Source organism: Bufo bufo, chromosome 7, assembly GCF_905171765.1.
Source record: "Bufo bufo chromosome 7, aBufBuf1.1, whole genome shotgun sequence".
NCBI classification, from domain to species: Eukaryota; Metazoa; Chordata; class Amphibia; order Anura; family Bufonidae; genus Bufo; species Bufo bufo.
In genome coordinates this window covers 186,121,054-186,134,839 of record NC_053395.1, presented here as the reverse complement: position 1 = coordinate 186,134,839, position 13,786 = coordinate 186,121,054, and the positions used below count along the sequence as shown (strand labels likewise).

The 13,786-nt window shown below is 40.0% G+C and overlaps 1 protein-coding gene across 2 annotated transcripts in view; it reads left to right on the top strand.

Moving 5' to 3' along the window:
* ITGA6 (integrin subunit alpha 6) overlaps positions 1–13,786 on the top strand; it is a 74,332-nt gene that overhangs the window by 33,304 nt on the left and 27,242 nt on the right. For both annotated transcript variants that reach the window (XM_040441120.1, XM_040441121.1), the window contains exons 2-6: positions 586–710; positions 1,676–1,755; positions 3,015–3,270; positions 4,692–4,823; positions 7,060–7,273. In XM_040441120.1, the coding sequence (XP_040297054.1) occupies positions 586–710; positions 1,676–1,755; positions 3,015–3,270; positions 4,692–4,823; positions 7,060–7,273 (807 nt within the window). The remainder of the gene's footprint in view (positions 1–585; positions 711–1,675; positions 1,756–3,014; positions 3,271–4,691; positions 4,824–7,059; positions 7,274–13,786) is intronic.

Sequence of the window (13,786 nt, the reverse complement as noted above, 5' to 3'; positions counted from 1 at the left end):
TATATAAGTAAGGAGAATGAAAAAAAAATAATTAGTGCTTGAGTTATTATTTTACCTGTGTTAGCAATATATGCATGATATATTCTGTAGGTCATTGATTCCCAATCTTATTAACCTGGGGGAACCCCTGAAAAATGGCGCCACCATTTTCATTTCTACATCAATGAAGCTTGGCGTAAGCCTGGGTAAAGCACTCAAATTTGGACAAGACTTGTTCACTGCTTAACCTGTATCCATGCCAAACATCTACGAGTTACCTAAATTTGAAACCCCTACTGTAAAAGAAGTAACTCTTGTGGTTGTTGTCTTCTACAGGCAATCTGTCCAATCCCCCCGAGGAACTCCTCTTAATAAGGTTGATCCACCTCATGCCATCGCTAAGACTAGCATTAGAAAAACCAGTCTCTCCCAATGTGCACTCGCCATTTTAAGTGTCCGTGGCCCTTGGGTTTTTATATACAATAGACAATACAGGAAATTTATATTAGGGGGTAACCTTTATAAAGCCAATTTTTTTGGTTTATCAGTAACCTAAGTGTAATCTATCAGCCTTATGATTAATTCGGATTTTCTTTTATTTGATAGATTGCTGGTTGGTGCACCTAGAACAAAGGCCTTTCCTGCACAGAGAGCTAACGTATCGGGTGGATTGTTTTCCTGTGATATCACGTCTTCTACTCCGTGCTCAAGGGTTGTATTCGACAATGCAGGTAAATTCGTGACAGCCATTTCCATATAATTGCTTGTCACCATATACGTTGGGTAACTATAATGGTAAGTTATGTTGTCCTCTTAGCAAAACACAAAGGTGGTCTTGATCTTGTAGCTGGACCATACTGAAACTTTAAGTGAGTAGATTCATACCATAGACTAAGACCGTACAGCTGCTATGGGGATATAGGGAGCCCTATTTTGGTTGGTCCCATTCACTTTGCTACCTTGTAGGAGTCCCCTTTACAGAGGAACTGCATTTCTAGCATACAAGGGGTGGGAAATTGTCCTATGGAAAGGGCATGGAGAGCGAAGACCATACAAGACCCTTCGGTTCTAGGTGACAAAACCAAGCACCATAATGGAGCCCCATTTTGATCTTTGGTATGGGGCACTCTCTTGCTTTCTGTGTAATATGTGACTGTAGATATAAAAAAAAAACGTGGTGCCACATAGCGCAGTAAACCCAGCTTTCTAAGTTGTGCGTATCCCAGGCACAACTCTGATTAGATGTATGATAGAAGAATTTCTATCCAGCTGCTGCTCCTTAGCCCAAGCGGTTGGTGGGTATCTCTGTTGTCAATAAAAGTAATACAGAGATGGCCTGATGAATATACGAGACCAGTATTGAAACGTGTTGCCAATAAAGATTGTTAGGCACTGGCACACCCAAAGGGCTGGATATTGATTATATGATAGATTTATTATCTATAGTGTTATATTCAAGTTAGTTTGACTACTATCAATTTCTAAGCAATTACCTTAGAGCTGAGACTGAAAGGTTACAACCTATATTTATACAAAAGATTGCCAAAATGCAGCCATTATGCAAAGGCATGGAAAAAAAATGGCGCAATTTTGTGCAAATCCAAGCAATAAAAAGCCACAAATGTTAAATGGAAATAATCACCTGTATTAAGATAAATACTATATAGCTTAATAAATGAAATACTTCTCTCTACAGTTGACCTGACATCTGAGAGTAAAGAAAACCAATGGATGGGTGTAAGTGTTCAAAGTCAAGGACCAGGAGGCAAAATTGTGGTAAGTTTTGTGAAAAATGCAATGCAAATAATTCAATAAAATACAGAGATATGTCCTATCTACAGTACAGACCAAAAGTTTGGACACACCTTCTCATTCAAAGAGTTTTCTTTATTTTCATGACTGACAATTGTAGATTCACACTGAAGGCATCAAAACTATGAATTAACACATGTGGAATTATATTCATGACAAACAAGTGTGAAACAACTGAAAATGTCATATTCTAGGTTCTTCAAAGTACCCACCTTTTGCTTTGATTACTGCTTTGCACACTCTTGGCATTCTCTTGATGAGCTTCAAGAGGTAGTCCCCTGAAATGGTTTTCACTTCACAGGTGTGCCCTGTCAGGTTTAATAAGTGGGATTTCTTGCCTTATAAATGGGGTTGGGACCATCAGTGGCGTTGAGGAGAAGTCAGGTGGATACACAGCTGATAGTCCTACTGAATAGACTGTTAGAATTTGTATTATGGCAAGAAAAAAGCAGCTAAGTAAAGAAAAACGAGTGGCCATCATTACTTTAAGAAATGAAGGTCAGTCAGTCAGCCGAAAAATTGGGAAAACTTTGAAAGTAAGGGCTATTTGACCATGAAGGAGAGTGATGGGGTGCTGCGCCAGATGACCTGGCCTCCACAGTCACCGGACCTGAACCCAATTGAGATGGTTTGGGGTGAGCTGGACCACAGAGTGAAGGCAAAAGGGCCAACAAGTGCTAAGCATCTCTGGGAACTCCTTCAAGACTGTTGGAAGACCATTTCAGGGGACTACCTCTTGAAGCTCATCAAGAGAATGCCAAGAGTAGCAGTAATCAAAGCAAAAGGTGGCTACTTTGAAGAACCTAGAATATGACATATTTTCAGTTGTTTCACACTTGTTTGTTATGTATATAATTCCACATGTGTTAATTCATAGTTTTGATGCCTTCATAGTCATGAAAATAAAGAAAACTCTTTGAATGAGAAGGTGTGTCCAAACTTTTGGCCTGTACTGTATGTGCCTGATCTCACTAGGACTAAATGGGTTCCGAAATAGTGACACATGAAACGAAACAGTTTTCTCCTTTGTTTAACCAGTAAAAATGTCCAAAATGGAAATTATACAGCACTGATTAGTATGTTGGTGCCATAACACATACATCATATTTTGTACGCACATGAATGTCCATTGAACGGGCATCAGAGTTGATGGTGGTGGGATCCTGAGCAGAATGCACCTTGAAAATTGTACTAATAGTAATATTTCCTATCTTAAAAAATAGACTTGTGCTCATCGATATGAAAGAAGAAGGTTTGTGAATACTCCCCAAGAATCTCGGGACATCACTGGAAGGTGTTATGTGCTGAGCCAAGACCTCACTATCACGGATGAAATGGATGGCGGAGACTGGAATTTTTGTGATGGACGACTCAGGGGTCATGAGAAATTTGGGTCTTGTCAGCAAGGTGTTGCTGCAACGTTTACAAAGGACTACCATTATGTTGTGTTTGGTGCACCTGGGACATACAACTGGAAAGGTATGCAGGCCTGTCCTACTGTATGTCAGTCTATATACCTGTAAGCATGGGCAGTGTAAGAAGCATCAGAAGACCAGCCTTTATTCTGTTGTGTACTCAACTGTGACCCAACAGGGTGTGGTCTTCAATCTATACTTCTCATCAATTTATACATGTAGACGTCAGTGATCTAGTCTGGATGCCGTCCTTTAAAGGGAACTTGTCATCAGAAAATGACCTTAGGTTTAAATCAAGTTTTTTTTTATGTAAAACATATTGGTAAATAATTTTTCTTAATTTTCCTTGTTCCAGTTTTCACTCTGGCCACTAAGCCTAAGTCTATGCTCTCTCTTCCTTCACTTTTCAGCAGTCATTTCATTATCATGAAATCATTGTCATAATAGGCAGGATTACAATGAATGATAACACCTCTGTATAGATATATCCCAGGATCCACCATTCACAGTTGGTGATGTCACAGCTTATCGGCTCCCCCTCCCTGTACAGTGACCTCTGCACATATGAGTAAGCTTGTTTATAAAACTGTCTCAAACAAGACAATGAACATCTCCTGTCTATTGTGACCTATGTTCCATATGGCTGCTGTAAAGCTTACGCCTAATTTCAAAAAATTGTATCTAATGTCTAAATGCTGTTGATTCGCTTTTATATCCATATAGTTACCCTAGCAATATGCCATTTTGTCTAGGCCCTAGCTAAGGAGGGGCTGGTGTAACAGGTGCTTGGGTGCTAAGTGCCAAATAGGGCTCCAACTAATCTTTCTGCCAGAGTATTGGGAAACAGGGTAGCAAGCCTCATCTTTGCCTTGGGTGAATTAAAGCCTACCTACTTAGAACACTGCATGGACCTCTAGATGGATGTAGAAAAAGTTCAATATCCAGCCAGGGATTTTATTCATAAGTGCTCATTATCACCTCTTTAAAAAAAAAAAAATTGATCTCTAAGTGGTGTCTCCTAAATGAGTAACATGTCCTATCTGTTGTTGGTGACCTAGGACTGAATGGATCATACGTAGTCCTCCTCTACCTAACCTACGATCCCCGTTCTTTTCCTTGCAATGAAACATTCCTATTTCTCAAATGTTCTTCTTCAGCTCCATATATTAGTTTACCCTGCCATGCTTTATAATTACAGTTGTCCTGTTCCCTAGGGGATCCTTCTCCTTTTCTTCAGCAACCTTATCATTAAATAGGCAGAACCACGCCTTCTTCTATACCTTCTCAATGCATTCACTTTTGGCCACGTTTTTCTTCGGAGATCCAAATTTAATTTCTTTATCACCGTTTTACTTTTTTAGTTACAAAACCATCAATAATTTTTTATTGGTACCATATATTTCACTAGATCATGTAGTTTTGTTATATTTTCTGCCATGTTCTGTGCCTATTTTAATTTACCATTTCACTCATTCATTCATTCAGGTTTTGTTCGAGCAGAGCACAAAAATAGTTCATTCGATGACCTGTTCATTTTTGAAGATGGTCCTTATGAGACTGGTGGGGAAACAAAACGCAATCCAGATTTAGTACCTGTTCCGGCTAACAGTTACTTAGGTAACCATTCATTCACTTCTGAATGCATTGAGGGTCCATACATGTGTACTTATCAGCGGTAGATGTCCTCTTATGAACTAATGTATTAATTAGGAATTACCGTAATTAGGAACCGGACACATCTCCTTGTTGTCATCTGTATGGAGAACTGATGGGTTGTACAATGAATTGTTTACGTCTTGTATGTCAAATTATGGCCTTTTTTTTTCTTTTTTGTATTTTTTGATATCATAAATGCACAGGTCTCCTTTTCATGACTACCATTTCCAGTACGGATCCAGATCAATTTCTCTATAAATCTGAACCCTCCAATTCAAGGGGTCATAAATCCATTGATGTGGCCGCCAATAGCTACTTAGGTTTGTGGTTCATTGTGGAATGTGCTATGTTCTGGTGAATGTGCAATGTTCATTCATTGCTGTGGATAGCATGAAGTCATATCGTCAATTATCAGCACCATGATGAATTCACCAACATGTGCATGACATGGAACTTTGACAGTTCTCGGCTCCCCACATTTTATTTCTGTTTTTATAAAACTGGGGAACGCTACTAAAACCGTATTCATACCTGCATTTGTCAATAAGTTCACAATACGGAAGTGTATTGTGGTAGGTATTTATTTTAGTGTGCCATTCATACAATACATATATACCACAGAATTTCTCCTACAGCATATTGGAAAACAAAACCACCTCCATAGGCTTAATATATTGCTCTATATTTTGCACCTGCTTCAAATGTAACAGAATATGGAGCCAACCTACGCAGGTTGGAATAAGGTCTTACAGCAGTTGCCATGTGAAAATACTGAACTTTGTTGCCATTTTTGTTATTATTGCATTGTACTCATTTTGAAAAAAATAAAATAAAAAATTTAAACTGGTCTTTATTAAAAAATTAGGAGCCATTTTCCCTGCACAGCTTTGATTTTATCTGGTAAACAGGATCTGTATTTTCTCTCTGTGCGGGCTCCTTATAGGTCCATTCACACGTCCACAATTCCGTTCCGCATTTTGCGGAACAGAATTGCGGACCCATTCATTTCTATGGGGCCACACTATGTGCTGTCAGGATCCGCACTTCCGGATCCGCACTTCCGGGTCTGCAATTCCGTTCCCGAAAAAAATAGAACATGTCCTATTCTTGTCCGCAATTGCGGACAAGATTAGGCATTTTATATTATAGTGCCGGAACGCACATTGCCGGTGTCCGTGTTTTGCGGATCCGCGGATCCATGCATCTGCAAAACACATACAGATGTATGAATGGACCCTATCTCTGATCTCTGACATTATAAACGCTCATTAAAGCTCAATTCTTATTTTACTCATACAAATTTGGCTTAAATAAGTGTTTATGACCTTTTAGCAATTTAGAGATAAGGGTTATTAGATGACTGCACAAAGTGAAGTGAAAGTACCGCATAGCTAGAAAAACTGTAACATTTTGTCACAGAATGGCTCAATGTTTTTAATAAAGACCAATTAAAAAAATATATTTTTAGCCCAAAATTAGTAAAATGCAATCATAACAAAATGTCCCTGACGGTGTACATAGCCTTTAAAGTGTAACTGCCATTTTATTTTTATTTGTATAATGTATAGGAGCAGTGATACTGACCATTTTTGTAATATACTTTAATTACTGAAATCCTACATTTCTTTTAGAAAAATAGCTCTAAAGTGGCCCATTTTGAGCCTTAGCAACGCTCCTCTGTCTTCTGTTTACATAACAGTCAGTGTTGAGCAGGTCTCCACTGTTATGTAAACAGAAGACAGAGGAGCGTTGCAAAGGCTCAAAATGGGTCACTTTAGAGCTATTTTTCTAATAGAAATGTATTATTTCAGTAATTAAAGTATATTACAAAAATGGTCAGTATCACTGCCCCGATACATTACACAAATAAAAATAGAATGGCAGTTACGCTTTAAGTCAACCCCATGGTTTAGAACTGCAAATTTGAGAAATATTTGCCGCTGCCTCTCTGATTCAATTACTGATTTAAAAATTAAATGTTCCAAGGCTGATATGCAGCAAGTAATCCATCCCGCAGTTCACATAGTACCTTAGATTGTGCAAAATAAGTGTTAAATATGTGAAGACTTTGGGTAACTGTGCGGCGGTATTCACCTCAAACTTCTCTGCATGTTATCACTTTTGCATTTCACTCATTCTGCATAGTTTGCAATATCACCCTTGCATTAATTTTGATTTTCTTTGCTCCTATTCGCAGGGTTCTCTTTGGATACTAGCAAAGGAATCACCTCACAAGATGAAATTACGTTTGTATCGGGTGCACCCAGAGCCAATCACAGTGGAGCGGTGGTTCTCCTGAAGAAGTATCCACCCAACGAGAGGATGTTGTCTCCCGAGTTTATCTTTGAGGGGGAGGGACTGGCCTCTTCATTTGGTTACGATGTAGCAGTAGCAGATCTCAACAGAGACAAGTAAGATACTTAGTCAGTAGGTTTCTAAATAAAAGTAATGTCTCCTAAACGAGCAACATTTCCTATCTGTGTTGTCTACCAAGGACTGAATGGATCATACATACGTACTCCTTGTTTATCTAACCTCAGATCCCCGTTCCTTTCCTTGCATGTAACCATTCTTATTTTTCAGATGTTCTTCATCAGGTCTGTAGATTAGTTTACCGTTTTATAATTCCAGTTGTCCTTTTCCTGTAGGGGATCCTTCTCCTTTTCTTTAGCAACTTTATCTTTAAATAGGCAGTATCGCATGACTTCTTCTATACCTTCTTGATGTATTCACTTTTGAACACTCTTGTCTTCTTTGGAAGATCCAAATGTAATTTTTTACCAAAATTTATCTCTTCTCTTTCTGTTTCCCGAACAGAGTCAAAAGACTTTCCTTTCATCAGCTCTAGGGCTCTTTGTCTAGCTCCAAATCCTCTCCTACCAACTCAAAGCCCCCATACTCCCTAGCTTATAATCTCAGAAGTTAGTGCCCTACTTTCTCACTGACCCTTCCCCCGCATAAAATAGTATCCCTTATCCACTGGCATCTCCTAAATCTTTCCTTTGGTTCTTAGTTCCTTGATGTTTGTGCCCTTTCACATGTTTTCATTTCAGCAGTTTTTTCCCCATTGCCTACTTGACTGCTGTGTCCTATTTATCTCTCAACAACAGCTCCTTTTCTTCCTTTTCCTAGTTCCTGTTTTACATACACAAGCTCCATTAAAATTTCCGAAAGCATCAAGCTATTCTGATTTTGTACTAAAAATATTGCGTTAGACATAACTACATTATATAAAAATATAAAACCTTCCAAGTGTTCGACATACTTCACTAACTACCTAAATGGTAAAGAACTGCAATGATAAATACTGTTAACAAGTTAAAACGTTTTACAGTAAACTGTAAAGTTTCCTGTATATTAACCAGAAGAAAATTGCAGACCCAAAAATAATAAAGATCTGATCTTGGTGTAAAGTTCCACCTCATATCTATAATGTGAACTAGGTCGCAATCTGTCTTCTTCTTTGTGCATAGATTCTTAGCAATGTAGAGATACGACTAAACTGCTAAAAGGCGCAGGACCTTTATTTTTACTGGGATGAGGGGCAGGTACATAACACCAACATTAGAAAGTTGTAATATTCCTTGTGGAGAATGGGCAAAGGGTAGAAATCTTATTTACTACTCATTTGCCAAACTGATGCTTCAGCTTGAAAATCTCTTTTTTTGAGCATAAACATTATTTTGATCTGTGGACTTTGGATATGGAAGTTACTGTAGGTCACACTTTATGAAGTTTGCTTCCTCAGGTAAAGCTGACCATACACATTAGATAGATAGTCAGCCACTTCTGACATACAACGTTCATGGGGCCTCCCAACTCTCCCCAGATTGCCGATGTTGGAGGAGTTAGGAATCGGGAAAGTGAAGGCACATTAATACTCGCCAAACGAACAGAAAATTATTGGGACGGAAACTTTCCTTCTCGATAACTGCCTGCTCGTTAGTTTACACAGCATGATCTGCTGCCCAGAAATGATGATTGAGGTGCCCACATGAAAGATAATTTCACCTGATGAAGAAGCGTTTTGCTCGTTAATTGGGTGATCTGTGGCACCTTTTATATGGACTGAGTGTTTGTGGGAACGATTGTTGAATGTTCATGTCAATTTTGTTATGTAAGACTTGGATGACTTATTTGCATGCAGTGTGCTGTGTTCTAGCATTGTGGGACAAGTCGTCTCAGGAAATTTCCTCCAGCTGATTTTTTCTCCGTTTTTAAGGGGGTGTGATTAAATCCTTCAATTATTATGGAGCTCTAGAGAGTTTGTTGCTGACCTCCCCTATTGAGAATGTATCACACACACACACCGACGACAGCCGCTGATAAGAGAGTTGGCAGCCGATAACAGAGACCCTCTGTCTACTACAGCGCTGGCGATACAGTCATATTGAAACCTGCAGACATCACATCCTTCCTGTCATAATCTGATTCCTCCACTGTGTACGTGAAATAAATTGAACATTACAGTTGATGTTTCTACTAGTTGGAAACAGTTTCATCTATGCTAAACCAAAGCCACATTTTAAATGATGGGGATCACCAGACATAGGGGCAAATTTATTCGACATTTTGACCCCGCCAGTTCCGTCCCCTTCCCCGCCCACGCCACATCCACAATTTTAGACCTGGCGTGAGCGGGACGAAGTCGCAGATAGCAGAGCAACTAACCATTGTGCAACCATCTGCGCCTGAAATACGCCTAATCATTTTAGTACATAGATATAAAATAGCTGTGAGAGCCCTCTGGCTCTTGTGACTATCGACCCTAATTACAAATTATTTGTTATATATATCAACTGTCTAAAAGAGTTGGCTTGGTGCTTTATATATATTAGATTCTCAATTTTAGGTACACAAAACAGCAACGATACACTTAAAGTACTGTATATTTCGATGATCCAGTGAAGCAAGCGTACTAGTAAAGACATCTTTGATTGCAAGCTATTTTTAATAGATCCCAGTAAGATTTAAAGTCAGTTGGTGGGGGTCTGGGTACTGAACCCATTCCCCATGATTGCTAAAATAACGAGCTTGAAGCACTTAGCCAAGAACTGCCTCTCCATGCTGGTTGAAGATGAAGTTAATGGAAAGTCTGTGAGCCCATCTTTAGTGAGAAAGGAGAGACAGTGTTTGACTGAGCGTGTCTATCTCCTCGATTTAGCGATCGATGGCAGATCCCACTGGTTAAGGCCTCGTTCACACTTCAGTGTTTGGTCAGTGATTTCCATTAGTGATTTGTGAGCTAAAACCAGAAGTGAAGACTACACAGAGATAAGGTATAATCGAAAGATCTGCACCTGTTCTGTGGTCTTGACCCACACCTGGTTTTGGCTCACAGATCACTGATGGAAATCACTGACCAAACACTGAAGTGTGAACAAGGCCTAAGACTTTTGAAATGTCACTATGAAATGTCCAAAAAGTTTTTTTTAAATGATACCTCTATTTTATATTATAAATAACATTCACTACGACACAACCCATGCACCGTTGTGGTGCTGTTGTTGGTTGAAGGCAGCCATGTCAATATCAACTAAAAACATCTACAAAGACATAAAGTGAACAGATAATACAGTAATCAATGGCAGGCACTCCGCATCTGAGTCCAGACTAAGAATAATGTTTCAAGGTACATAATTTAATAGGTAAAGACCCAAAAATAATCCCCCAAATTAAAACCCAACCGAACAAAAGATCAAAACACAGACAATAAAATGTTATGGAAAATGCAAATGTGATCGCACACTACATCCAGCACTCTGCCCTCCATGCTGGATGAGACATTGGTTTATATTTTGGCCAAAGCATAGTAAGCCACTCACCGCGTCAAGGCTGTCTCATGAGTGGTCCCTAACTCTTGTTCCTACCTGTTCATGGGCCATGACAGCCACATAAAATCCAGGGAATGCAGGTCAGCATGCAAGCCAAGTACACTTTGCTTGTAACCCCGTCCGGTGCCATTACAGCTTTCATCGGATCCAGGGATGCAAATACCAACATGCATGCTGAACCCACCATATACTTCTCCTGGAGCCAGATGGCTAATGGTAGGTTCTATATAAGCAGACTCAGTTTTATACTGACTTTAAAACCAGCCTCAAGGACAGATTAACTGGTCAGGTGTGCAATGACTCCAAGGAGATCGCCACGCCTCCAATATATACTACAAAGAAAAAAATAAGGGGTTGGGTCAGCACAACCTACCTGCAGGTGCACATCACTATGGCGAAATACATATACAAACGGAAAATGCAAATGTGATCGCACACTACATCCAGCACTCTGCCCTCCATGCTGGATGAGACATTGGTTTATATTTTGGTTTATATTTTGGCCAAAGCATAGTAAGCCACTCACCGCGTCAAGGCTGTCTCATGAGTGGTCCCTAACTCTTGTTCCTACCTGTTCATGGGCCATGACAGCCACATAAAATCCAGGGAATGCAGGTCAGCATGCAAGCCAAGTACACTTTGCTTGTAACCCCGTCCGGTGCCATTACAGCTTTCATCGGATCCAGGGATGCAAATACCAACATGCATGCTGAACCCACCATATACTTCTCCTGGCTCCAGGAGAAGTATATGGTGGGTTCAGCATGCATGTTGGTATTTGCATCCCTGGATCCGATGAAAGCTGTAATGGCACCGGACGGGGTTACAAGCAAAGTGTACTTGGCTTGCATGCTGACCTGCATTCCCTGGATTTTATGTGGCTGTCATGGCCCATGAACAGGTAGGAACAAGAGTTAGGGACCACTCATGAGACAGCCTTGACGCGGTGAGTGGCTTACTATGCTTTGGCCAAAATATAAACCAATGTCTCATCCAGCATGGAGGGCAGAGTGCTGGATGTAGTGTGCGATCACATTTGCATTTTCCGTTTGTATATGTATTTCGCCATAGTGATGTGCACCTGCAGGTAGGTTGTGCTGACCCAACCCCTTATTTTTTTCTTTGTAGTATATATTGGAGGCGTGGCGATCTCCTTGGAGTCATTGCACACCTGACCAGTTAATCTGTCCTTGAGGCTGGTTTTAAAGTCAGTATAAAACTGAGTCTGCTTATATAGAACCTACCATTAGCCATCTGGCTCCAGGAGAAGTATATGGTGGGTTCAGCATGCATGTTGGTATTTGCATCCCTGGATCCGATGAAAGCTGTAATGGCACCGGACGGGGTTACAAGCAAAGTGTACTTGGCTTGCATGCTGACCTGCATTCCCTGGATTTTATCTGGCTGTCATGGCCCATGAACAGGTAGGAACAAGAGTTAGGGACCACTCATGAGACAGCCTTGACGCGGTGAGTGGCTTACTATGCTTTGGCCAAAATATAAACCAATGTCTCATCCAGCATGGAGGGCAGAGTGCTGGATGTAGTGTGCGATCACATTTGCATTTTCCGTTTGTATATGTATTTCGCCATAGTGATGTGCACCTGCAGGTAGGTTGTGCTGACCCAACCCCTTATTTTTTTCTTTGTAATAAAATGTTATGACGGTGATATTAACAGCTATATGTGTCAGGTACTAGATGCGTAGTTATTATTTTATGGCATCCATATAGACGTACATATACCGTCACAACATGCAGCACACAAAATGTCAATAATATATCAATAATATGTAGATATGGCGTATAATATCATATCTAAAAATGCATATTAGTATAATTGCTTGCTTTATAATATTTGCTTGCTTTGTAGTAATGTCTTATTTCTTAAAGGATTACTTAGTGTCATTTATAAGATTAAATATGCCTTGCAATTTATGCAGATCAACCTTATGAGTCACAGTCTTTCTTTTCACATCGATCGGTAAAATCAGTATTTAATAATGCGCATAATATCCACGGTAAATAGTGCGCATAATATCAAAGGAAAATGGCAACAGTTAAAAAGTTTTCTGAGTAAGTTCAATGTGTTCAGCTTTACATACAATGCAACCAAATGACGGCAATGTATCTCTTCCTTTGCGAAACAGCACCGCTTCCCAGTGCTGCGCAATTGACCGCCAGACAACAACCAGGTAAGTATATGTTATATGGCAATCAGGTACTAGTAAGATGCCTACGTGGCATCCCACGTGGCATACAGTACGACTGGAGAGAGGTAACAGCAGCCAGAGTACAGTATGACACTATAAGTAATCCTTAAGAAAGAGGACATTACTACAAAGCAAGCAAATATTATAAAGCAAGCAATTATACTAATATGCATTTTTAGATATGATATTATACGCCATATCTACATATTATTGATATATTATAGACATTTTGTGTGCTGCATGTTGTGACGGTATACAGATGGAGCAGGGTTAGCACTCCAGCTCTTTAACTCAAATTTCTTAACTCATTGCGTTATCTTGAGACAAAAGTCATTAAAAAGCAATTGAAGGTGTTTGCTTAGATTAGATAACACAACTCAGAAATCTCAGAAAACAGGAGTGTTAACTCTACTCCATCCGTATGTACAGCTATATGCAGGGGCGTAGCTATAAGGGGTGCAGAGGTAGCAGTCGCTACCGGGCCCAGGAGCCTGAGGGGGCCCAAAAGACCCTTGTGGTGCATAAGAAGACATCAGTATTATAGAAAGTGCAGGCCGGTCAAGTTACACCTCTGGCTCAAGGGGGTGCAGTTTCAATTTTTGCCTCGGGCAGCACGAAGGCCTTGTGCTTCCTGCCCCTGGCCACAAAGCACTGAGGGAAGGGGGGCCCCAAGCTGAACTCTTGCACCAGGGCCCATGAGCCATTAACTACGCCTATATGGATGCCATAAAATAATAACTACGCATCTAGAACCTGACATACATATAGCTGTCGATATCACCGTCATAACATTTTATTGTCCGTGTTTTGATCTTTTGTTCGGTTGGGTTTTAATTTGGGGGGTTATTTTTGGGTCTTTACCTAATAAATTACTGTATG